This window comes from Misgurnus anguillicaudatus, chromosome 8, assembly GCF_027580225.2.
Source record: "Misgurnus anguillicaudatus chromosome 8, ASM2758022v2, whole genome shotgun sequence".
Classification (NCBI taxonomy): domain Eukaryota; kingdom Metazoa; phylum Chordata; class Actinopteri; order Cypriniformes; family Cobitidae; genus Misgurnus; species Misgurnus anguillicaudatus.
This window is the reverse complement of record NC_073344.2, coordinates 22,961,968-22,988,439: the sequence shown is the minus strand read 5'-3', so window position 1 is coordinate 22,988,439 and position 26,472 is coordinate 22,961,968. Positions and strand designations below refer to the sequence as shown.

At 36.6% G+C, this 26,472-nt stretch overlaps 3 protein-coding genes across 6 annotated transcripts in view; 2 read left to right on the top strand and 1 right to left on the bottom strand.

Moving 5' to 3' along the window:
- Window positions 1-3,610, top strand: part of gnb1b (guanine nucleotide binding protein (G protein), beta polypeptide 1b) — a 36,817-nt gene extending 33,207 nt beyond the window's left edge. For 2 of the 3 annotated variants that reach the window (XM_073870495.1, XM_073870497.1), the window contains exon 11: window positions 1,394-3,610. The gene's annotated coding sequence lies outside the window, so the exon portion shown is untranslated. Of the gene's footprint in view, window positions 1-1,390 lie in introns of all 3 variants that reach the window. The other variant, XM_073870496.1, reaches the window with a different exon arrangement.
- Window positions 3,611-7,046: 3,436 nt separating this feature from the next.
- On the bottom strand, window positions 7,047-12,930 carry cysltr3 (cysteinyl leukotriene receptor 3). Its single transcript, XM_055212819.2, has 2 exons — window positions 12,392-12,930; window positions 7,047-9,227 (listed from the first exon to the last, which is right to left on the bottom strand). Exons 1-2 carry the CDS (start codon window positions 12,396-12,398, stop codon window positions 8,158-8,160), a joined length of 1,077 nt encoding a protein of 358 aa, XP_055068794.2. The 5' UTR covers window positions 12,399-12,930; the 3' UTR covers window positions 7,047-8,157.
- A 488-nt stretch (window positions 12,931-13,418) lies between these two features.
- rbm5 (RNA binding motif protein 5) lies at window positions 13,419-26,266 on the top strand. 2 transcript variants are annotated; one of them, XM_073870494.1, is made up of 25 exons: window positions 13,419-13,578; window positions 15,272-15,306; window positions 15,402-15,585; window positions 15,670-15,825; window positions 16,504-16,573; window positions 17,129-17,202; window positions 17,900-17,983; window positions 18,326-18,386; window positions 19,884-19,949; window positions 20,043-20,203; window positions 20,377-20,478; window positions 20,590-20,673; window positions 20,754-20,822; window positions 20,912-20,981; window positions 21,120-21,220; window positions 21,840-21,966; window positions 22,050-22,138; window positions 22,238-22,405; window positions 23,199-23,339; window positions 23,425-23,493; window positions 23,591-23,764; window positions 24,983-25,057; window positions 25,151-25,251; window positions 25,335-25,464; window positions 25,873-26,266. In XM_073870494.1, exons 2-25 carry the CDS (start codon window positions 15,290-15,292, stop codon window positions 25,996-25,998), a joined length of 2,499 nt encoding a protein of 832 aa, XP_073726595.1. In that variant the 5' UTR covers window positions 13,419-13,578; window positions 15,272-15,289; the 3' UTR covers window positions 25,999-26,266. The 2 variants fall into 2 exon arrangements, with proteins under 2 accessions (XP_073726595.1, XP_073726594.1); XM_073870493.1 differs by having other exon boundaries at window positions 15,396-15,585.
- Window positions 26,267-26,472: the final 206 nt, after the last annotated feature.

Sequence of the window (26,472 nt, the reverse complement as noted above, 5' to 3'; positions counted from 1 at the left end):
TTTATATATTAATGTCAAAAAACTTACTAAAATCAATGAACAGCACTAATAAAGCATCATTTTTACAGATCATTAACTTAAAAAAGTTGGTTTAGGGTTTAGTTACTCTTTAAAGGAAAACACCACCGTTTTTCAATATTTTACTATGTTATTACCTCAACTTCACGAATGAATACATACTTATCTTTTTTCAATGTGTGCACTATTAATCTTTTTACAGCGCCTCGTGAATGTGTTAGCATTTAGCCTAGCCCCATTCATACCTTAGGATCCAAACATGGAAGAACTTAGAAGCCCCAAACATGTCCATGTTTTCCCTATTTAAAGACTGTTACATGAGTAGTTACACGAGTAAGTTTGGTGGCACAAAATAATACTTTTGTTTGGAGCCATAGGAATGAATGAGGCTAAGCTAAATGCTAACACATTCAAGAAGCGCTGTACAAAGATTAAAAGTGCACGCATTGAAGAAAAGATATGTATGTATTGGTTCATCTAAGTTGAAAAAACATAGTAAAATGTTGAAAAACTGTGGTGTTTTCCTTTAAGATCTACTGTAATGTGAGGATTTAATATAATGTTACACATCAGATATATTTTCCCAACAGTTAACTAAACATAATATAACAAATTATATCTCCGCGAATTCTTGTCAAAGCGGATATTATAAAAACTATTGTCTGTGTATTTGTGGATATACCGGAACGCACTTCATGCTTTGGATCTTTCAGTCAGAGCGAAGAAGATCGTTTTCATGTCTTATTGCTCTTAATAGCTATTTTAACATCAAGCACTTTTTTTATTTCCTGCATGCCTTACAACCAAAACCAAAATGTCACCAGCATGTAAATGGACACACATATTTGATTTAGATGATAAAGCACGGTACACCTCTCAGGAAACATACAAATATAGATCATAGCATTGAGATCGGTAGATGAGGGTACTTACGAAAAACCTCAATTTTTGCCAAAATCGACATTTACTCTTTCTTTAGTCTCTAGCTCAAAATTAAATTGTGCGCATTGTGACTTCATGTTGCCAGCACGGGTTACATATAACAAAGTTATCGTGTGCAGTGATGCCTGTGACTTCTACTTCAAAGGAACAGTGCTAATGATGAGCATTCTCGCTCTCATTCTGATTGACATGTTGGCATGCTTTTCCAGGGGAAGTGCCCATAAAAGGAATAAGGGGTCCATGATATGTAACAGTTCACAGTGTTCGAAAAAAACTGCTATAAAGTATTTTCTTTATAAAAGACAAGAGTTGGTCTTCAAAAGGTACACTTTTCAGGGTCGTCTTATATTCGGGACAATTTGGTAGTAGGTTAAGCCTTGATTATATAAATTAGTAAAATCATTAAATGAATTTTTGTGTGTCTTTTCAGATATCATTTGAACTCCAAAGTTGACTGGAAGACCATTCCAACTTTAGAATGTTAAATTTCACAGCATCGTCAACAACACCACCACCACCAACCATCACCTTATAAAACTGACTGACACCACCATGAAAAGAAACAAAACTTCTAAGGGATGCCTTTCCTACACCAAGAAGAGCACAATTCGTTTTATCACCCGGCTTAAAAAAATAATAAAGATAAAGAAGAATTCCTGTGGTATCAGATGAATAACTTGCATTCCCTCTCGGACCATCTTTGTCACCCTGTAACAGAAAACAACACTATCATCCCACGCTTATATATCATGTGTCTAGGAAGCAAATGTTGGAGTGTAATTGTACAAATTATTTAACTCTTCTTATTTTTTGTTTTGTTTCTTTTATCTGATAGTTCATCTTAGATCTTTTTCCTCTTATTTTGTTCTCTTTAGATATGTTTCTGATTAGAAAAATCTTTTAATCCTGTTATAAAACCACGTGAAAAACACAAGTCGTGTGTAACGCTGAAAGTAGACCAGGATGAAAAAGCAGCTTTTTTGAAAATGCCAATCATACGTTGTTTTTTTTTCTTTTGTGCGCTAATGGTTGTGTAGTTTCATGATCGTGACTTAAGCAAGAAGAAGAGTACACGCGCCCTCCTGCGAGATCATAATTCATATTCTCGGGCGGCCCCCAAGCAGCTTTCGACTCAAAACCGTTCCGATTGTTAACGATTACCACCGCTGGGCTGTTGCCAATAACCGGGTTAATAAAAACAGCCTTGGCTTTTTAAAAATGTAATGATCTGTGCATTAGTTGAACTTTTCAGTGTGAATCCTGGTCCTTTGTCATTAAAGAAAAAATGCCATATCTCTTTTTAAATACTTTCTGAGTCTGATGCGTCATTTCTCTTCGAATGGCCGTTTGTAAATATGGGTATCGGACTTGCACGCGAATGCAGCATTATTATCCTAGCTAACGTTTCTTTCCAGTCTCGTCACAGCTTTGTTTGCACAATAAGAAACTTGACTAACGTTTTAAGCGTTAACTAACCAAGCACATGCCGTTAATCACATTGAATGCTAATTTTAACGTAGAAAACGCACAAAAAAAAGTAGAAAAAAATAAAAATGTATCAATTAAAAAAAATGCAGTCCTCTCTTTCATTGGATTAAAAACTGTTTAAGCTAACCCCTTAGCTTATCTTCTGGTCTTACGTTTGTTTCTTGGTTCCTTTAAGGTTTTGGCTTGGATTCTGATTTTTTATTTTTTGGATGGTTTTTCATCGGGGGGCGGGTGGGTTGGGATGTTAGTTTTAATTTCAGTGGTGTCTGTGTTTGGAAAAACAAGATTTTTTAAGCCCAGTTCCAGAAAGAGAACAGAGAGCCCTGTCTGTGCTTGGAAATACAGTTACTACTATGTGAATGAAATGTTGTACAAATCAATGTCTGAAAATAATGATGATTCTGCAATTTTTAAGTTAAGCGTTTTATTTCAGCTGCCATGAATTAACGTAGTCGCATGCTGTAGAATTTGCTTAAACGGGCGCTGACGTCTTTAGGCCCCGCCTACTTCCACCAGGACGGCAAAACCGATATGTGAAACTGAGAAATTTCGATCGTTAAAACTTTTATTCCAAATGTTTTAGACATGCTGTGCATACATCCTTTACTTTGACCGGCCAAGCTATGCACCGACGTGAGAAATCGAGAGGGAGAAACAATTTAACCGCAGTCGACGTGTAAAACATGGCCAAAACCAGTTTCAAAAGCGTCCCATCTAAGAGTACATAAAACCCTTTTGTGCGAGTTTTTTAAATAAAACGTTTGATTGGAAATCACCACAAACTTTTTTTTTTTGCTTTTTTTCAATCTTTTTGAATGGCATCTGATATGGCAGAATATTCTTTTGGTTTTTTCCACTGTAAACAGATGCACTTTCTTTAATAGTTGTGACTTTTTTATTGTTTTTTCCTTTCTCTGCGATAATGTACAATAATTGTGATGTATTTGTGTGTGCTGCCACCAGTAAAGATTAATTGCAGTTCAATTAAAATGGATTCCCCTTATTTTCTCTCTTCATTAATAACTGTAGATCTCAGCACTCCCTATCTCACCTTTTGTATTTAATTTCAGTCTGTCGGTGTAACAGAAAGCTGGATGCAACATAGATACTATATTAAAATGTACTGTTATTTAAGATGTAATAAAAACGAGTTTGAGATGTCTCTGATGTGCTCGTGTTTGGTAGAGAGTTTGCATTTATTAAGGTCAGTTTTCGGGAGAAACCTAGTAATGTTTAAAAAAAATAAATCTGCTCAAAAATAATCTTGAGTGCACAAAATGATCTTTAAAGGTGACGAATAATCTTAAACTGTATTTATCTACGCATAGATAAGTAATAAGACCAATCTCAGCATAACATCGACAGTGACGTTACAGTCGAGATGTACGCCCCAACATTAAATGAAGTACAATGATGTTACGATGCTAAAAACAAAGTTGTGACTGCTGAGTTAGCGCTATATGCTAGCATTTAGGCTGAAGTTCTACTATTGAGGTTATAGTTAAATTTTGCAGGTCCATATTGAAAAAAACACAAACTTAACACTCCAGAAATGTCCATTAACAATCTCCAAACAATTAGTTGTTCCTCAAAATCTGTGTTTTCATCTAATACAGAGTCAAACATAAGATCTGTTTACACACACACACAGCTACAGAAGGAGCTGCTCTGAGAAACAGCCAATCAGAGCAGAGCTCAACATTATTATTCATGACCCTTTCAAATAAGGTAATAATAGACCATTTCATGCTAAAGGCAAATCCTAGGGTTGTAAATTAACATGTAAATCCATCTCTAGATAATTGTTGCACTTAATAAAGCCACAAACCTTACATGTAGATATCAGAGAACAATTTGGATAGATTATTTTAATGCATTCTTTGGCACCTTTAAAAGTGGTTGCAAAAGACTTTGCTGGGTCATGCATTTTGGAAACCATAGTTTTATTTATTTTTTATAACATTTCTGCATTCCCGCTCATTAAACTTCAGTTCTCCCTGCTAGTGTATGATCTTCCTATTGCAATCCGGTCAGAAAAACTTTCAGAAAACAATAAAAAACTATTTTTTCCCCAAAAATACTTGATATAGATATCGGCTGCATATCTAGCCCTTCTCTTTGATTAAAAATAAAAACTAACTCTTTTTCTCTCAACAGGTATTGTCTTTGAATAGGGAAAACTATAAGCACCTTTTGTATTATTGCCTCCCTATGACAAATCACTTTTTTAATACATAATCTTTGGATCAAAGCATCTGCTAAATATAAATGTAAGCCTAGATTGGGTGCATACTTTAGCAGGAGGGGGCGTTAAACAAAAACTACCATTTCAACTGCATAAACTTAAGTGGTTCCATTAAAACATTAATGAGTCCAACCACAAGAGCTTTGCGCTTGTATTTACACTAATGCACTTTATCTCAAGCTCAAATTTAAAGTCAGTTTAAAACTTTCTGCTTAGATCTTAATATATATCCAACAACTGGAAGCAGTGAATGGCCACGGTTGCATAAACATAGCCGTGAAATTAAGACTGCGGTTTAAGAATGATTCTGACTAACTAGCAATTAGTTCAGGCTAATCAGTCTTATTATTTGGATTTAAATAAGACCGACCTACCTTTCTATGTAACATACTTAAAATAGTTATGTCAGTCTTCAAAAATAAATTAATAACTAACTTTTAAGACTAGTCTTAAAGTGTTATGCAACCGGCTGCAGGTCTTAAGAATAAACAACAACAGCTGTTTTTAAGCTAAACATCGCAGCATCACTTTATAGCTGTTATGCATTTAGTGATGCGTTTCTGTCACTAATCATTGTAAACAAAATTTTTATTTTATTTTTGTTCTTGAGGTCACATATTGTCATTTGTCTGATCCTGGGTTATAAATATATACGGACAACTATATTAGTCATATTAAAGATATTGGTTACATTTATACTTTCGGAAAAATGGTCACAAGCTGTCATTGCGGCAGTACCCCTTAAAAAGGTCCATTTAGGTACAGATGTGTATATATTTGGTACCTTAACCTAGTCCCAGACTAAAATGTTCGACTTGCCTTAATTTAAAAACACCATGTACTGATATTTGTTAACATATATCAGTGCCATTGTTTGTCTCAAGATGCACACCTGCATTGTTTTTTTAAGGTTTGTTTGTAAAAAGTGTGTTTTTTGAAAGTGTATCACCCCAGTGATGGCTAGAGACCTTTTTTTAATTCATTTATATTTACCATTTAAAAGTAAACGGGTTTTGGTCTGGGTCTTAAGCAGTTTAATGTTAATCTAGGTCTGGAAATGGATCATGAAATGCTTGGTTTTGCATCTAAGTGCAGCTCATTTTTCTTACATTTTCCATGGATTAAACCCATTCTTAATATGAGTCGTCCAAAACCCAGTTTGGCATATTCAAAATGTGCATGTTTTCGTTTGGTTGCACACCAAGTATAGGCATAAATTGTGCTCAAGATTTCAACACATGCATTCTTTGGAAATCGTATATTCTGCTGACAGATTTCTCATTGTTTATGTGACTCTTAATAAATGCCTGGTATTTGATTCAATTAGTCTTTATTTTAAGAAGTAGAGAAACATTAAAGTCTTGCCTTGGGCTTTTTAATTGGTTACACCTGGACATCAGCTTGTTAATGCAAATGTCAGCCAATCGGGTGGCAGAAACTCTACACATAAGGCTGCAAAATCGCTTTGTTGTTCGTACCAAACATCAAAATGGGAAAGAGCTGTGAAGTTACTGTAGATGATGTGGTTTAACAACAGATCTCTATAGTATTAAAGGGGACATGTCACAGACTTTTGTAAGATGTAAAATAAGGGCATATGTGAAGTTTTAGCTCAAAATACCCCATAGATAAATTATAATAGCATGTTGAAATTCACTCTTTGCAGGTGTGAGCAAAAATGTGCCTTTTTGGGTGTGTTTTTTTATGCAAATAAGCTGATAAAATGCAAACACTGATCGCCATAATGGTGATTTTTTTTTCACTCTCTCACTCTCTTATCAATGTTTTCATGTCCGTGTAAAGCAAAGCCTTTGGTATTGTTTCCAGCATAGTGTTGAATATATGCCATTAATAATTTAGACTTTCAAGGCTGAATGTAATTTTTTTTTCCAAAACCATAGTAGTAACTAGATATAAAGCGTGCCTGGGTAATTGGATATTTCTTTTCTCTTTCCTGTTTGTTTGTACTTATCTTGCAGATCTTTTCCTGTTTCTTGGGATAAACCCGTCTAAATAGAGCCCCAGACTAACACTGACTTTATTTAAAAACAGATATCAGGAAATGTACTAGGTCATCTATTATTGTGCGCATATTGAAATCATGCACAATATGCATACCATAGATATAAAATTATTCTGAAGGTACTTATTCCATTTGCATTGAGCTGCATGTAAAATTTGTACTGCGAGTCTATATATTGTAAATGCATACTAGCTGTATATACAATATGTGTGTTGTGCACAATTTCTGTATGCATGCACAGTATCCATTTGCACATGCATTACTGTTTCCCATAATGCATTGCACTTTACTTGATTTTTCAGTGTGATAAAAAACAAAAGTCAGACATGATTTCAACATCTTTCTTATGACTCATTATTTGATGGCATTTTTACATAAACTCAGATGCAAATAAACTAAAATAACTGGATGCAATTAAAACGGAATGTAGTTATGTCACCTGACAACAATAAACCATAACAGTTTCAATTATTAATCATTGCACACTGCTTGCATGCTATATTATTATTATTATAAATATCAGTAGTATACAGGATAGGCTATACCAGAGAGCTACAGTAGTGATTCACAATAAACAGCCCATAACCCTAACTTGTTTAAACAATACAGAAGAAAAATTATTTGTCAGTGGTAATAACATGGTTAAATTCATCCTGTAGAGACCTTCATAAATGTATAGACTTGGTATTAATGAGAGTAATTAATAATTATGCAATGAAAAAGCTTATATAACATTCTTCGTTCAGTAACATAATGATGACAATTGATACATTTGCATTAAAAATTCAGTCACAATTTTCTTATTCTATCTTGCCAACCCATTCTCATGAAATAGCACGCAGTTGAAAAGTCGTGCAATACATACTCCAAAGTCCAATTTTACGTGCATACGCCAGTCCTTCCCGTTTACTTATATGGCGCATCTTTTCATGTCGTTTTATTTATTGGTTTTTCATTTTTTAAACCATTGTCGATTGGGTTTGGGGTTAGATATGGGATTTGGTTTAGGGTGTCATTTAATATATAGGTTTCTTCATGTTTTGACTATTTTTAAACCATGGTTGGTTGTAGTTGGGGTCATTTTATGTAAAAAAAAAAAAAAAAAACTATATAACCCACTGTGTGCTATTTATATGCATTTCATGAGAATGGGCTGATACACAGCGTATCTTTGTAATATAATCATGTACAATTACATTGTCTTCCTGTCTTTTATCAAACTGACTGGAATTAAAGTTCCAGCAAATTTGCTTTTGAATTTCCATTTGTCTTCTTCCTCCGTCTAGGAGATGCAATTGAGATCAAATCTAATTTGTGATTACTTCCTACGAGGATTGTTGTGGTGATCTGTTATATAATGAGTAGTAACAACAACCAAAGAAAATGTAAATGCCCGCACTACTTTGTCAGTCATGAATGCTTTAAATCATATAAACGCAGTTCAAGGAGATTTTTGGGGCGACTGGTACTTTTGACGCCTCATACTGTCCCAGGTGTCAGAAATCCTCATTCGAAAAGACTGGTTGCCACTTTGGCGAAATGAACTGACTGTTCGCCTATCTGATCGTCTACGAATGGTAGAACGAAAGTTCTCTCCTGCGAAGTAGTACAGCAAAGGATTGAAGCAACTGTTGGACGATGCCGTGCAGAGCGTGATGACCAGAACTCTCAGCAGCATCTCGATGACCTCGCAGGGCTTCTCTGACACCCTGGCGTGAAGGTGAACCGTTCGGGCTACGTGATAAGGCAGGAAACACACCAGGAACGAGCACATGACGACTGCGATCAAATACATCGTACGAGTGTTCCGCTTTTTATTGCCCATTTTACCTCCCAGGACAAGTTTGCACATGATGCAGCCATAGCAGGCTAGTATTGTAATAAAAGGAATCAAAAATCCGAAAAATATCCCCACATAGTTCAAAATAAATATGCGCATCCAAGATTTGTCATTTTCAGGCTCAAAGCAGCGCAACTTTTTCTCACGGTCTATAGTACCTTGGAAGAGAAAAGGTGACGACAAGCAGGAGACAAAAATCCAGATGCCCAAACATGCCAGGCTTGCCCGACGTCTAGTGACCACTGACTTGGCTTTTATGGGGTGAACTACGGCGATGTACCGTAGCACGCTTAGTCCCGTGAGAAACAGTACGCTGGTGTAGAGGTTGACGTAAAAGGAAAAGACGCACCAGCGACAAAGCCAGTCCGGGAAATCCCACTCCCAGCCTCTGAAGTAATAAACCAGACGGAAGGGCAATGTCAAGGAAAAGCCTGCATCGGAAATGGCCAGGTTACTCATAAATACAGTGTTGGCCGTCTTCTTTGAAGTCAGACGGAAGAATACATACAAAGCTATAAAGTTACTGATGAATCCAATGGGGAAGACGATGCTGTATGTGATGGTGTACGCCCAATATTTAAAGCTTTCGTTTTCATCGCATGTCGTCTTGTTAGGGTTCAGATGGCTGGTGACGTTGGACCATGATGGCGAAACTGAAGAGGGCAAAGGGGCTAAAAGCAAAAGGATAGACAAATTAAAAAATGTTTTCAGTGTGACATCGTCAAGTCAACGCTCAACAATAGCTTACTAAAACCAGGAAAAGAGCCGTGCTTTAATTTCTGACCGTAACTTCCCCTTAATGCCCCCTAGGTTAAATATTTATGATGCCAAAGAGGTTTTATAGAAGAGAAAGTCAGTCAAACCTAATGGGTAGTTGACTACACCTTATCTACAACTACTTCTATTTTTGTATAATCATCATGGTGATTATACACTCTCAGAAATAAAGGTACAAACGTTGTCACTGGGACAGTACCCCTTTAAAAAGGCACACCTTTGTACCCAAAGAGTGCATTTAATACTTCAAAGGTACATATCGATAGTTCAAAGATACATATTTGTACCTAAATGGTACATATTGGGACCTTTTTTAAAGGGTACTGTCCCATTGACAGCTTTTGTACATTTATTTTTAACAGTGTATAATGACAGGTGCGTTTGGTCTTCAAAGTTAATAATTTGGTACTCGTTGTCATGGATCACAAGATGTTACAGGCCATATAACAATGTATATTTTTCTGTGAAAGTGTCTTACAGATGAAAATCATTATTTCCATTATTTAGTCAGGGTCAATTCTGTTACTGTCAACTCCGTTACCATGTGTGTGTGATATTTTATCTTTGAAAAGTTTCTTATTTAGATGAAAATCATGATTTCCTGTTATCCAAACTAGTCAGTGTCAATTCTGTTACTGTCAACTCTGTTACCATGTGTGTGTAATATTTTGTCTTTGAAAAGTTTCTTATATAGAAAAAAATCATGATTTCCTGTTGTCCAAACTAGTCAGTGTCAATTCTGTTACTGTCAACTCTGTTACAGTGTGTGTGTGTAATATTTTGTCTTTGAAAAGTTTCTTATATAGAAAAAAATCATGATTTCCTGTTGTCCAAACTAGTCAGTGTCAATTCGGTTACTGTCAACTCTGTTACAGTGTGTGTGTGATATTTTGTCTTTTAAAAGATTCTTATATAGATGAAAATCATTATTTTCTGTTGTCCAAACTAGTCAGTGTCAATTCTGTTACTGTCAACTCTGTTACCGTGTGTGTGTGTGTGTGTGTGTGTGTGTGTGTGTGTGTGTGTGTGTGTGTGTGTGTGTGTGTGTGTGTGTGTGTGTGTGTGTGTGTGTGATATTTTATCTTTGAAAAGTTTTTGATATAGATGAAAATCATGATTTCCTGTTATCCAAACTAGTCCGTGTCAATTCTGTTACTGTTAACTCTGTTACCATGTGTGTGTGATATTTTGTCTTTGAAAAGTTTCTTGTATAGATGAAAATCATGATTTCCTGTTGTCCAAACTTGTCAGTGTCAATTCTGTTACTGTCAACTCTGTTATCGTGTGTGTGTGTAATATTTTATCTTTGAAAAGTTTCTTATATAGATGAAAATCATGATTTCCTGTTGTCCAAACTAGTCAGTGTCAATTCTGTTACTGTCAACTCTGTTACCGTGTGTGTGTGTGTGTGTGTGTGTAATATTTTATCTTTGAAAAGTTTCTTATATAGATACAAATCATAATTTCCTGTTGTCCAAATTAGTCAGTTTCAATTCTGTGTGTGTGTGTGTGTGTGTGTGTGTGTGTGTAATATTTTATCTTTGAAAAGTTTCTTATATAGATGAAAATCATGATTTCCTGTTGTCCAAACTAGTCAGTGTCAAGTCTGTTACTGTCAACTCTGTTACCGTGTGTGTGTGTGTAATATTTTATCTTTGAAAAGTTTCTTATTTAGATACAAATCATAATTTCCTGTTGTCCAAATTAGTCAGTTTCAATTCTGTGTGCGTGCGTGCGCAAGTGTTTGTATTACATACCGTCACTACTGTTACTGTTCCTTGGTAACAGAGTTGGACAGTAACATTTTGTATTATTTTAATAATTTGGTACTCATTGTCATTGATCACAAGATGTTACAGGCCATAATAATATAATATGTTTCTGTGAAAAGTGTCTTATAGATGAAAATCATGATTTCCTGTTGTCCAAACTAGTCAGTGTCAAATCTGTGTGTGTGTGTGTGTGTAATATTTTTCTTTGAAAAGTTTCTGATGAAAATCATAATTTCCTGTTGTCCAAAGTAGTCAGTTTCAATTGTGTGTGTGTCTTTAACAGAGTTTGACGGTAACAGATTTGACACTGAATAATATTATGTTCTGTACATCTTGTGATTAATAACAATGAGTATCAAATTAATTATAATTTATTAATCTTTGTTAATGTTAATTTCAACAATTACTCATACTTTTTAAAATATCTTGTTCATGTTAGTTAATGCACTGTGAACTAATATGAACAAACAATTAAAAGCTTTATTTCTATTAACTAACATTAAAAAAGATTAATAAATACTGTAACAAATGTATTGTTAGTTAATACATTAGTTAATTTTAACTATTAAACCTTATTGTAAAGTATTACCGAAATTATTAAAATATAACCTTTTGAAAAAGCAGATAAATAATGCACCTGCAATTATAAAAAAACACTCATACATGCGGTTTTTATCACTTCATATTCTAATCTGAAGTGCAAAATGCATTTACTAAGCTCATGCTAAAAGGTTATTTAAAAATAATAATAAACCATTACATTACAATTACTTTCATACACAAACATGAAATTTTGGTATATCTATGTTTTTGTCCACTACCCAAATGTCGTTATTTTATGAAGAACTGTGCTGTTTTCATTACAACAATCCATGCAAAACATATGCAAAAATATGTTTTCAGTCATTACTCTAAAACAATATTCAAATAATAGCTAAAGATCAACTGCAAACAAAACTATGTGTGAAACGTCATGCTGCGTAATTATTGTCTTATCATTATTATTATTTAATACACTGATAATCTGTTTTTTTATTAACTAATTTACGTGTTGATGCCCTAAAAGATATAACGTTAATGTATTTACAAAAACACTGCAGTCGTTTTTCACTGGAAAAACTAACAGAACAAATCAAACAAGTATGCGCGTCCGAACACGCCAAACTATAAACCGTAGTGATCTTTTCTTTTACTTTAACCATAGTAAAAGAGCACCATTATTTTAGTTAAAAAGAGTTTGTGCTCAATATGGCTCATAAGAGAACTATAACTGTTGTTTTACTCACATGTCATTCTTGCAGTATTCTCATCCTCATCTTCTTCAGCGAACACAGGAATCCGGTTCACGTGTGTCAAGTTCAACGATAAAGGTAATCGAAAGTCAAAAGTTCCTCTTTACATTTTTCAAGTGTTTGGTTTTCTTATAATGGTCATAAACGGTGCAGCTTATTTGTTCAACTGTCTCATCTTAAATGACCCTGCGCGCTCCGGTGGCAGCTGTCATATGAGGATTGCGAAACGAATCACTCGGTTGAGTTGGCTCTTTTAAATGATTCGTTTGAACCGATTCGCGCATATTTCTAGCCTAACCGATGTGTTTAAATAATTTCATAAATATCAGTATTTGTATTGAAAATGTATTTTAGCATAAAACAAAGTGTATTTCTGCCCGGGGACCGTTTTTGCAATTCATTGAACGTAAATAAGTAACTGGTCTCGTTCAACAGGTTTATTGAAATGAATGAACTGATTCGACTGTTGAAGGATTAGTTCGAGAGAAACCACTCCCGTTTCCCCCCTAATATTCTTATTGTTAAACAGTAAATATTGTTGTTAATGTTGACTTTTGAAACTGAAAAGTTTTTAAACTATTATATATTTTACAATTGTATCAATTTTATATTTTAGCTATAATTTTATGCCCTAACAAGTGTACACTTTTGTTTTAGGTTCAGTCTAAAATTGACATAAACCTTCAAACAATATAATGTACAGTCAAGGACGTAGATTTATTTTGAACATTGGAGGGTTGAATTGTCACATGTTTTCTTTAATCATTGTATAAAGCATGGAGGGTTGAATTTAATTACTAGTTTTGACAGAAACTACGCCCCTGTGTAGAACGTTAGGTGTTTATTTTCTTTGGAAACCTGCCACAGAGAAAAAATAGCAAATTGATACTACTGTCTGTCTACTCATCTACTGTCACGCATGCAAATTTGGATTTAGGGAAACTATCTTTAAAGAAAAACGTCTAAAATAAACTACATTACCCACAATGCAACAGCCCACATCTGTCATCACATCGCCATGCATTCTGGGAAGGAGAAGCAGTACCATTTTAGCTGCCGATGACATCGAATGAGTCGACGGATAAAGTCAGATTTTTGCACAGAAGGGATCGGTTTTCTGTCGTAACACTTCTCAGACTTTGAGAAACGTTTTGTTTCAACGTTTAGTTGAAATATATCTGGTAAGTTAACGATGTTTCAGGTAGTATTTGGATGTTTGTCGCTTATTCAGACGACAACCCGACGGTAGTCTCCATTTTGATATGTACCTAACGTTCTTCTACCATTACATAAACGGAGCCCACATAGCACCTATTGGCGTACTATGTAAATACCACTGTGCATGTATATGTGTTAATCAAATAGTTAGGTGGTATATATGACTTCACGATAGTATAATAATCCGATACCGTCGTTGTACCATGGTACTACCACAGTAAGTTACTTTTATAGGCAATGATCGTTGTTGTTGCAGCTCGTTGTTAAACTTAACAGTTAGCATATGACGACATAACATTTACCATGTTATGTAATAAGTAATAGCTGTAATCTAATTAAGTCTAGACAAATCTGTATATGTTACGAATTGGTGCCTATTGTAACTAACCAACAAAGTTAGGCAGCAGAAATTTTATATATGCAACAACGATGCAAGCTAACCGATTAACGTTAAATGACACCGATAATGCATAAATGCCCGATTTATTGGCCTGCTCGTCCATGAATGCACACCTTTAATACAATAATAGGGTAGCACGCCAATGTCTTGAACTGTAAACAGGGTCCCACGGTTTATGGAATTTCTGGAATATCATGGAATTTTAAAAGGTATTTTCCAGACGGTAGAGAGAGTCAGGAAATTGTATATTATTTGGCTAAGTCTTGGAATATCAGGGATTTTTGTTTTTTATTTTTGCTTTAAATTTTAGTTTCCATTTATCAAAATGTAATTCGCTTGTTAACTTGTGACGTAAGAAATAGCATTTCCGGGTCCAAGTCTGTGCTGGCCACAATTGAAACAGCTGTTTATTAGCACTGTTTATTCATTTTACGCTTTTAAGCTACATTTTATAAGGTGAACACTACATTTTCCAGGCTCACGACGTCCCGGACATAGGTCATGGTATTCAGCTTTATAGTTAGTGAAGGTTGGGGAAATTGACTTGGAGTGGGAACCCTATCTAAATAAATACATTGTTGTCTGAACTTAAAGGGGACATACCATGAAAAGTGACTTTTTTCCATGTTTAAGTGCTATAATTGGGTCCCCAGTGCTTTTATCAACTTAGAAAATGTGAAAAAGATCAACCCAGTAACTTAGTTTTGGTAAACCATTCTCCACAAGCATGTGAAAAAAATAGCTCATTAAAATTTGGCTCCCCTGGTGATGTCAGAAGGGGATAATACCACCCCTTTTATCTGCACTATCCAACCACGCCACTGCTATTTAGTACAGAGATCAGCTCATTTGCATGTTAAATGATGCACAGTTTTGCACACACATACAAAGTGAAAATGTTTACTTGCTATAATAAATTATCTATGATATTTTGAGCTAAAACTTCACATACTCTGGGGACACCAAAAATGTATTTGCCGTCTTGTGAAATGTCCCATTTAACTCACTGAATTACTGCCAAATTAAATATTGGCTTTAAATGTTTTGAGTTATAGAAGTTCCTACTACCAAATATAGCATTAAAATTGATTTACATTTATGCATTTGGCAGACATTTTTTTTTCAAAGCACTGGGAGTTGAACCCATGACCTTAATTTGTAGAAGTACAATGTAAATGTTGACATCTGGACGCATGTATAGTAGAATAAATTGGCTCCATCTTCATAATATGCTGATATTGTTCTCTTTTTTTAAGGGGGATTGAGAAAATAGGATGGGTGCAGATAAACGGTAAGTGTTTGATTTTATTTATTCAGCTATGTAATCCGTTAACCTAATTGGAAAATTTGGGATTAAGGAAGAATTGTCGTTTTTATAAGGGTCAGCCGTACAGAGCGTAGCGGCAGGTATGGCTCCGAGCAATCTCGCGACGATGACCGCAGAGACCGCCGTGATCGCGACGATCGAGGATACGATTCGCATCGCTGGAGTGACGATCGCCGTAGCGATCGTTATGATGGTGAAAGAAGTGATAGAAGTGATCGATATTGGAGCAGGGACAGTCCAGAGGTGAGGACTGCTTTATGTGTTCGTTGGTTATATGACGTTTTGACAGAACGGTGCTAACTTGACTAATTCGCGACTGTTTAATAGCGAGGGAGGAAACGTCGCAGCAGCGATGGATCTGATGATGGACATCACTCCGATGGTGATTACTCTGAGCATGATTACAGAGGAGACCCAGCTGATGAGAAGGAAAGCAAAACCATCATGCTCCGAGGTCTGCCCATGAATACAGCAGAGGCAGATGTAAGTTTTCTGACTTTGGCCCATAACCTCAAAATCTACACCTCATCATTTTAGGGCTCTTATGCCCCAGGATGTCTTGATATTGTTATAAATTGTGTAATTTAATAGTGATGCATCAAGCATGACTTTTCATGGCCGAATGCTTTTTATAAGCAAATGAGCCAATACCGATGTTTTATTTTATTTTATTTCAGATTTCGATTTATGGCTGTTTGATCGGTGCATCTCTATAATTTAGGCATTTGATTTTAAAGTCAGGTTTACAGAACTAATCCTTGTCAATTTTCCATGAATTTAAATTCTTTAAATTAGAAAGGCACCAATGTATCGGCCAATAATCGGTCGATAAAAGCAATTTTTCTAGCAATTTCACTAGTTTAATGTACAATATTAATGGTCATTATGTGAAAATGTAATATTAAGAATTTTGTTAATTAATGCAAGTTAATATAACCACCAAACTATCAGTATCTGCAGATATCACTCTAAATAATCGGTACCGATATCTGTGGGAAAAATTTTATATTGGTGCATCTCTACTTAAAATCCTTACAAACATCAATTATGGCCCATTTAAAAACTTTCAGACAGTCTTCTTAAGGTCAGCTGACCACTGGTGAAATTGTTTGCGTGTGTATTTTTACATTTACTATGTTAATTATTGGTAAAAATCCACAGATTCGAACGGCAATCGAGCAGCTGGACGGACCAAAGCCGATGGATGTGCGGCTGATGAAAAAGAGGACAGGTGAGGCTTATGTACCACGGTTCTTTCCTACCCCAAACAAACCTGTGTCCACTGGGCCAACCTGCTTCCGCTCAAACTCCTTTTGCCATAGCAACGTTACTAAAGCTAGGGTAGTTTCAGATAAAGTGTTTAATTTTGTTGTCATTTAGATCTGAGGTAAGTTTTTGTGTGGCTCAAAAATGACTTGTGTATTTATACGCCAGTTAGTGTTACGTGTTGCTAACCATGCAACTTCCTCAACCTTAAATAAGAGCAAGCATATAAAATAAGTTCATAAGTACTATCTTGTTTAAATATATTGATCCGGTTGTTTTTATGACTGTTTGTTTAATTTTTAATTTGTGGTACGATCTACTCTGTCAACCTAAGACCAGTACCTAGATAAGATTAGGATTTGTTGCTATGGTAAAAGTTCCCAGGCAACCCCCACTACATCTCTTTGGCCTCTCTGGGCCAAGGGGGTCGCGAAGCAGTTTGTGACAGAGTTTGAATGTTGTACCACTGAACCATATAAACTAACACACCTCCCGTCTGTATATCTGAATGCCTCTCTAGGTATAAGCCGAGGTTTCGCCTTCGTGGAGTTTTATCACTTGCAAGATGCTACCCGATGGATGGAGACCAATCAGGTTGCTTCCTAATCACAAAGTCTAGCTTTTGCTCTGGGGAATATTGCAAAATAGTAAAAGAAAAAAGTTGCTGCCCCAGCAGAGTATATGGACAATATTGGACCAGAGCCCCTGATTTTTGAAGGCAAGGTGTGACCAAAACATCGAGCCATTTGATGGATTTCCTTTTTGGCTTTAAGTCACTTTAAACTTTACAGAGCTCTGTTTGTTTGCACGGGTTAAAAACGTGATTCCAGTCTCTGTATTTAAGAGGGAATGACTGGGTTTTAAGTGACAATAAATTGTGACAATGCTTGATGTGTAAACAAGTAGTGCTAATAGGTTTGGGCAAGATGTTTAAAGCTAAGTGTTAGCATTTCTTGTGCTATATTTACCTGATCTGAGCCTTGAATTATTAGCTTTTAAAAGTAAAAGAAAATGCGCAGAGAAACTTTTATTATGCCTCCTCTTGAAGGCCTCGAAGCCCCCACCCACCACATTAGACAAGGACTGCTTTTTTACACTCTGTTCCGGCCCCATCCGGACACTCGGGTCCCAAACACCACAAACACACACCGTCTTACACACTCCTCATATGCGTTAAACGCTCCTGGGCGATCCTCACCCCAAACCTTGGTGGCTTATGTGGTTATTCTTGGGCTGAGATCAAAACATTCACAGGAAAAGAAATAACCAAGAACTTTTCTTGTTCTTCCAGAAACTGCTGATCATTCAAGGCAAGACCGTTGCAATGCACTACAGCAACAACCGTCACAAGTTTGAGGACTGGCTCTGCAATTCGGTAAGTTACAAGCGCCAACGCTCGAAGATGTATTGGACTATACTACATTATGTAACTATTGCAAAACATAAATCCCAAGCTGCTAAAACTGTTGCCAGATCTTTCCTGTTCAGCTTTGTTTTGGCTAGAGACATAACCGCAGATGTTAGTGACATAACTCAAACATAGCTTAATAGTAGTGCCATAGTTTTTTTTTTTTTGTAGACATTTACGTCTTTAATTTTTCAAATTGTCCTCTTTATGTTCGCATTTTGGTAAGTTCTCAAGCCACTTTAGTGTAATTGTGACCTGGTGCACCATAGTAGAGGTGTGAATTAAAACCCTATGACCGGTTGCTTACAGTGTGGCCTATACAATTTTCGGAGGAGACTGAAGTGCTTCAGGTGTGGCGCCGCTAAAGCGGGTAAGTAGCTCTACAATCTGGAAGCCGCTGTCTGCACCCATCTTGATGATCCAGTCCAACACCCTCATGTGCAAGGATTTTTTAAAAATAATAACATAGGGGGCAGTGCTGTTCAGTTTTATATTCAAATCTGTGTAAAGTGTGATATTAAAGGATTATTCTAACTTTCATAAATCAAACCCCTTGGTTGCTGCAGGGTATCATTGAGCCACCATTTTATCCCCTTCCTAAATAATCTGAACACAGAAATGTGAAAACTGTTTAACGCCGTAACTCCCAAATTCAGTACTACGTAGTACAGGCTTTGTAACGTGTTTTAGCAATATATTTATAATGCGTTTAGAAATCGTTCTCTGAAATAACTTCACATGGGCTTAATAATACGGCAATCATTTTTTGAGGTATCTGTTGTGATCCATTCTAGTAAAATATTCTAGATTTGGGAGTTGGAACTATTAATATAAAAAATGTTAAGCGGATAACCAAATAAAGGGTGTTTTGCAGATTAGGGATAGACCGATATATTGCGGTCACCGATATATCGGGCCGATATTTGGATTTTGTTATCGGCATCTTTCTGTTCCTTAAATTAGTTGTTCGTAATAAAAACACTCGGTTTATTATTATTATTATTAATGTATTTTTTTTATTCACTATTTAACTTGATGTAAACGTGAGCGTACCTTTTTATTTCTACGTGTTTTGCTGCCACGCTACATGCTTTCGAGCACATGTTAAAAATAAAGCAACTGATATTTGTAATTTTTATATGCTTTTTACATAAATACAGACAAGCAAAAAATAAAAGAACATAAAAAATGTATATAAATAATATCCTATACATTGAAGTTAAAAAGTAAAACAGCCGCTTTCTGGGTGAAGTTGCAAGAGAAAGCTACACAAAAACGTAAAAAAGTACTTAACTCGTTATCCGCTAACATTTTTCATGATTTTTACAAAAGTTGAATGCCTCCCAGAAAATGCTCTTCTTTAAATATCTAAACATACAATATATTTAATGAAAGAACAGACCCTCGTTATATCCTACCTTTATCAGTTCTCTATCACCCCTCAAATATATGGGTAGCTTTCTTCAAAAACACAATTTTGAACAAAAAGCTGAGATAATTCCATTTTTGTAAAGGACTTTTGATCGAGATCAGATTCCGAGCGATCCTCAAAACATACACAGACATACAGCTGTTTGCCCTAGGGCGATACTTCCGGGTTTAAGTTGCCGAAGTCACCTGGTGGATAATAGCGGTATTGCAGATTGACAAGATAAATCTGCAATGGCGGGGAAAGAGTTAAGAGATGTTCATAAATATTTTTCCACAATAAATGTTCATTTAGTTTCACAAATCTTCTGTAAACTGCTATAAAGGCTTCAGTCACACTCATATCGATTGATCACTTTTGCAGATCATAGTTTTTGACTCATATCAGATATGTTTGTGTACAGAAGTTCAGTGTTTTGTTCTCCGTGTTTCCCATCAGATTCAGAGTCCAGTAACGCCACAGGTACTACAGACGCCCAACCCAGTGGTGATTACTATGGCGACAGTAAGGAAGTTTTACTTTTAAATGTGGAAATCGTGATTTAATTTAAATATATAATCAATAGTACTTGGCATTAATGTCGAAATTGTATTAACACCATTATCTTGAGAAACATCGCACCTCATTCGACTGTTGAAGCCATCCTGACCGCACTTGCACCTTACGCCAACCTCTCACCTGGCAATATCCGCCTTATTAAAGACAAACAGACCGGACAGAACCGAGGTTTTGCCTTCGTCCAGCTGGCCTCTCCTTTGGTACCTACTATCTGTTTTCTATTTTATCCTTCCTTAATCTATAAATCTCTTTTTATGTAAACATCCTTTTAAACAGATAACATTGACCAAAGTAACATTTATGTAAAGCCTGCATGTTGTACCTCTTTTGTTTGTGTTGAGCACATAGTAATAACATTAATGTGGTTTTGCAGGAAGCGTCCCAGCTCTTAACCATCCTGCAGGGCTTGCAGCCTCCTCTTAAGCTGGATGGTAAAACCATCGGTGTCGACTACGCCAAAAGCGCCCGCAAGGATGTGCATACTATTAGTTTGTGACCTTGTTATGATGTTATAAAGCATTGGCTGTCTTTATTATTTTTTAACTTGATTAATAATTAAGTATGTTTGGGATTTTTTCTTAGGGATTTGTTATTGCCAGATGGGAACCGCGTCAGTGCCTTTTCGGTTGCCAGCACAGCCATTGCAGCTGCTCAGTGGTCCTCTAGTCAGGTACAGAACGCTTTAAATAACCATGAAGTTAAAACATCAAAGAATAAAATATAAACAGCTAACCACATTTTATTTTTCAGCCCCAGCAAAGTGTTGACCCTGCATCAGAATACAGCTACTTGCAAGAGGGATACGTACCTTTTTCACAGGTCTGCAGATTAACATAAAAAAAATATCTCAATGGTTTGATCAACGTCTTTGCTCATCTGATCTGTTTTTTTTCTAATATGATGTTTAGGAGTATCAGGCATACTACCAGCAGCAGGCTGGAGTTGTGGATCCTTCCCAGGGTAACGGCATACTTGGAGGTAATGCTCTCCTTGCCATTAATTGGAGACTTTTGCAGGGTTATATTACATATTTGATCATTTTATCAAATTTGGCAAGCCAGAAGTGCTATATCAGGGTTTTGGGTCACTCATAAAGATTTGTATGTTTATTTCCAGCTGCTCCCGGAGTGAAAGTTCTTCCAACCGGTGCTGGAGTCGTGATCTCTCAGGGCGCTCAGGTTTATCAACCTCATATCATCAGCCAACCAGCTACTCAGGTAAAGTTTTTGAGCGTTGTGCACGGTACGCGCGAATGGTGCTTTTGTGTATTTTGCGGTTCAAGCGAATTTGCGGCTGACGCCCCAGTTGAAAAATTTGAACAGCACAAAAGGTTGTGGGTTTGAACCCTGGAACACGCATAATGATTAAATGATTAAATGTATAACTTGTAATACACTAGTAATTTAAGCAATGTATACTTCTGCGCCGATTGTACATCGTAGCCTACGCATAGACGAGTACCCTACGGTGTAGACTCACGTGCACCTCTCCAAAAATGTAACAACGTATCAGTTCTACGTGTATCGCAAGCATGATTGGTTTGCTAGAAAAAACTGCATCGCATTTCCGCTTGCGGTGGTAAACATTGGTTTAAAAAAAATGCTTTATATTTACTCCCATCACTGTTAATGCTTCTCCAACAAAGTACACAACAAGCTGCCTCTTCTTCGGCTTTTTGTGATACTGTAACATGCCCATGGACGTTGCCTACTAGCGATCTGCATGTGTAATTGCACATCGACTCGAACAATGATGCAGAAGTATAAATCGCACTTAAGTCGCAATGGATAAATGCATCAGCAAAATGTCTAAAAGAAACATCTGCTTTATTGTCAGGCATTGCAGGCTGTGCAGATTGAAGGCAAAGCCCAACCAATCACAGCTGCTGCCACCATCTCCGCCCCAGCGGCCTCGTTAGTCGCTGCAACGGCCGCCACAGCTACCTCTCAGGAAAACCAAGCCAGTAAGAACCCATTACTTAAAATATCCAAACAACCAATCATAAGACAGTCATTTTTAATTCTCTTTCCGAAATCTTTTTTTCCATCCCAGACACGTCATCTTACCAGTACGATGAATCTTCTGGATATTACTATGACCCCAGTACTGGGCTTTATTATGACCCAAACACGCATGTATGTTATGCTCTACAATGAAGTTTTTGTTTTGTTTGAATGATACAGTTGTGTTACTTGTCTAGGTGTGTTAAGTCTAAATTTTGTTGTTGTCTGTAGTATTACTACAACTCTCAGACGCAGCAGTATCTGTACTGGGACAGTGAGAAACAGACGTATGTGGCTGCAGGGGACAACCAATCGCAAAGCGCAGCTGGATCCTCCACTACTCCATCGAAAGAAGGCAAAGAAAAAAAAGACAAACCCAAAAGCAAAACCGCCCAGCAGGTAATACTAATATTAAATAGCAAACATGGTGTTATTTGCAGATGTAAATGAGCCATTTTAAATTTATGTCATACTCATGAATTTTCATTGTCCCTATAAAATAAACAAACATAATGGTCTTGTACACTCTGCAAACTTTCAGGTATGCCAACCACATTTAAATGCAAGACTCACTAAAAATGTGATGATTGACGGCATAGCAATGTCCTGCCTGGTTATCATTTACAGCTATGACCAAATTATTTTATATATTATTATTTTTATATAATATTTTTTTTACAGTTGTGGTGCTCAACCATTTATGGTTTTTAGCTCACCAAGCAATCAAGTTTATGGCGTTATTAAAGTGTGAAGGTCTGGTCCCAATTTTTTGATCTGAGGATTTATTTTGCTTTATTTTTTTTGGATTTTTCTTGTTTGTGCTTTTTTTAGTGCAAGATCTGGCAACACTAAGCAAACGCTCGTGCCTCTTTCATTTTTTGCACTGCGCAAACAGAAGCATTTTTCCTGTGTAGGCGTTTCCTTTTTTCAGACCTGTCATGACTCATGTCCATAATGCACATTTAAATACTTTATGTACACACTATGCAGAGTTTCTGTAAATGCGGTTGTCACTACCTGCATTTTGCAAGCATTAATTTGGTTGTAGAATGCGGTTGCCAATCAATTTTACCTGACACTGAAAAGTTAAATGGTTTAGGACCATTTTCCTGCACCTTTTCCCCAAAATAAGAGAAAAAACAGGTGTGGATATAATATCTTCAAGCATGCTGTGTTTCTTTCTGTGTATCAGATTGCAAAGGACATGGAGCGTTGGGCCAAGAGTCTGAACAAGCAGAAGGAAAACTTCAAGAGCAGCTTTCAGCCCATCAGTCAAGAGGAAAGAAGAGAGGCGGCCGCCGCAGATGCCGGTTTTACTCTCTTTGAGAAAAAGGTATTAGTGGAGGTGCATCACATTGTTGAACTAAATATACATTTTTCGTGCATAACTTATTTCTTTCTTGTTTTCTCGTGTGTAGACAGGTGCGCTGGAAAGGTTTGTGACAGAAGCAACTAGGGCCATGGAAGATGAGAGCTCCTTTTCAAAGGTCAGTCACAGAAATTAAAACGTATTTTAGATGGCGATGTGCTAATGCAATCTCAAGTTAGTTTGGGGTTACTAATACGACTCCTGCTGTGTTACAGGTGGGGTTGGTCGCAGCGTACAGTGGTGACAGTGAGCCGGAGGAAGCTGCAGACGGGGACGATATGGAGGATAAATTAACCGACTGGAAAAAGATGGCGTGTCTGTTGTGCAGGAGACAGTTCCCCAATAAAGAAGCTCTTCTCCGCCACCAACAGCTCTCAGACCTGCACAAGGTAAGTGTAATGCGAGTATAAACTGCTTACTTTTGGCTGTGTCCAAAATAGACCCTCTACTAGGGCTGGGTATCGATTCAGATGTTCCAGATCGATTCAATTTCGATTCACAAGCTATCAAATCGATTCCGATTCTCGGATCGGTTTTTATACTCGATTCTTGATTTAACTCAATGAATACAGAGTCAATACAAATACTATATTAATAAAAAATAACAGTGAACAGAAGTTTACAAGTGGGTAATTAATAAAAAGAAATTAAAAGCCACAACACTAACGTCGTCGTCTTGCTTGCGAAATCTAAAATACTTCCATACCTCTTACATTTTATGTGAAGGTGGCATCAACTTCGATGAAGCACCTAAAACCACCATTTGAAGCACTGAATGAAAAAATGACAGGGTCCTTGGTAACATCGCGCAAGGCAAAAAAGAGGGTGACATCTAGTGAATAAGACTAGTTATTTGATTAACGATAATCTTACGTTCAATGTTTGCATAAAAATATGAAAAAAAATCGATTCTGCTCTTTTAGAATCCATTCTGAATTGACCACATTTAAAAAACGATTAATCGAAAAATCTATTTTTTTTTGCCCAGCCCTACCCTCTACATTAGTTCACTAATACAGTCCACTTAAATGAGTTAAATTTGGACACATACGGTACATTCACACGGGGCAAAAGCTTGACGCAGAAGGCTTGTCTGAATCGTGGCCAACAGCCAATCACAGTGGCCACAGTACATGCTCCGGTCTTGCATAAATATAATTGGCTGACTCGCGGTAGGCTACTTGCATAAGGCGATCTGATTGGCTGATGCATGCATTGGCACTTGAAAAGTTGAGAAATGTTCAACTTCTGCGAAGCGACGGCAGTGACACAACATTAATGGATCCACAATTCAGTTCAGCAACGCGTGAGATCAGCCATTAAAAGTAATGAGAAGCGTTAACGCTTTAGCTCCGTGTGAATGTACCGTAAGCTTCGGAAGCGATATGAGCGCTGTCTTGGTATTGGCTAGCTGTTGAGTATACATCACTTGTACACTTAATATTGCAGTGCATTATGGGATTTTGCAATTTGGCTGATGGTTAATTGCCTAATAAATTGTGACCATTAATTTCCTGTTTAGGACTTTGACGATTTTTATTTTATTTGATTCTCATAGCAGTATGAGACATTTTCACAGGTTTATCAAATAAACGTTTCTTTTTCAGCAAAACCTGGAGGTCATGAGAAGATCCAAACTGAGTGAAGCTGAGCTGGAGGAGTTGGAGAGGAAGGAAACCGAAGTATGTGAAGCGTCATCTGTCTGTCTATTCAAGCTTAGTTTACGAAAGTTTAAGTTGGTGATGCTAATGTGCATTTTTGTGCATCATAAACAGATGAAGTACAGAGACAGAGCAGCCGAGAGGAGAGAGAAGTACGGCATTCCTGAACCGCCTGCGCCCAAGAAGAGGAAATTTACCCAACCTGCAACAGTAGTGTAAGTTCATCTCTTTGTTTTAATGCAGTGAGATGTAAGTTTTTATAATGATGCACAACTGGCTACAATTTTGTATCTTACAGAAATTATGAACAGCCCACTAAAGATGGATTGAACAGCGACAATATAGGAAATAAAATGCTTCAGGCTATGGGCTGGAAGGAAGGCAAAGGTCTGGGAAGAAATCAGCAGGGCATTACAACACCCATCGAGGTACGACACGTATCTCTCATGTCACTTGGGTTACATATTAATGTCAATAGATGTGAAGAGTACTGTATTTATTTAAGGTAACATTTAAAGTATCTGTCTTGTATGAGTAGCATAGAAATATTTGCATTGCGGGTGGTGTCTAGTAAAATACTAAAAAACGCACCACTGGGTCCAAAAATAAACTCGGCAGGCACTAAATGAAAAGTAAATATTGGCAGTGTAGTCAACTGCTTACTACTACTCGCTAAGTTCATAGATGATTCCTAACGAACATTTGGCATCTCCACAAAAACAACTTGAATGTCACCAAAATATTTATCGCTAACTATTGGCAGGTGTGGCATAACGTTTAAACGCGCCAACGAAACTAAGAAATGTTAACGAGTATTGTTGTCTTTGTGTTCGCAGGCCCAGTTAAGAACGAAAGGAGCTGGTTTGGGCACTAAAGGAAGCAACTACAATCTCACTGCTTCAGATACCTACAAAGATGCTGTACGAAAAGCTATGTTTGCACGCTTCACAGAGATTGAATGAAGAGATCGGCATGTTTGTATGAAAAATAAGTCTGGATTCTCCGGTCCTCCACCCTGGAGGAGTGTCAGCTATTTATTTTTGGAAGTGTCTGTTGATGAAAATATGTGACTAGAAGAATGTGTACATATGTACAAAGCCCTCAAGCAATGTGAAGAACCTTTTTGATTTCGATTATTTGCTTTTTTCAAATTTGCTCACTGTAAAGTTGATATAAAATGATCTCATTTTTGTACATAAGATAATAAATGAGGTAATAATCTTTATTAAAGTGTAGCCTTTTTATTTCATGTTTCGACACAACAGATAAACTTGAATTTAATTTTTAACTGTTATAAATAATAAACAAGTTGTTTTGTGATATTGCAGTGATTCTCAAACTTTTTGGCCACTTTTTTTCTGGTTTACGGTGCGCACACTGTAAACATTTTGCTGTAATTATGCAGCTGGGTGCCAGTAACTTACTGTAAAAGACTG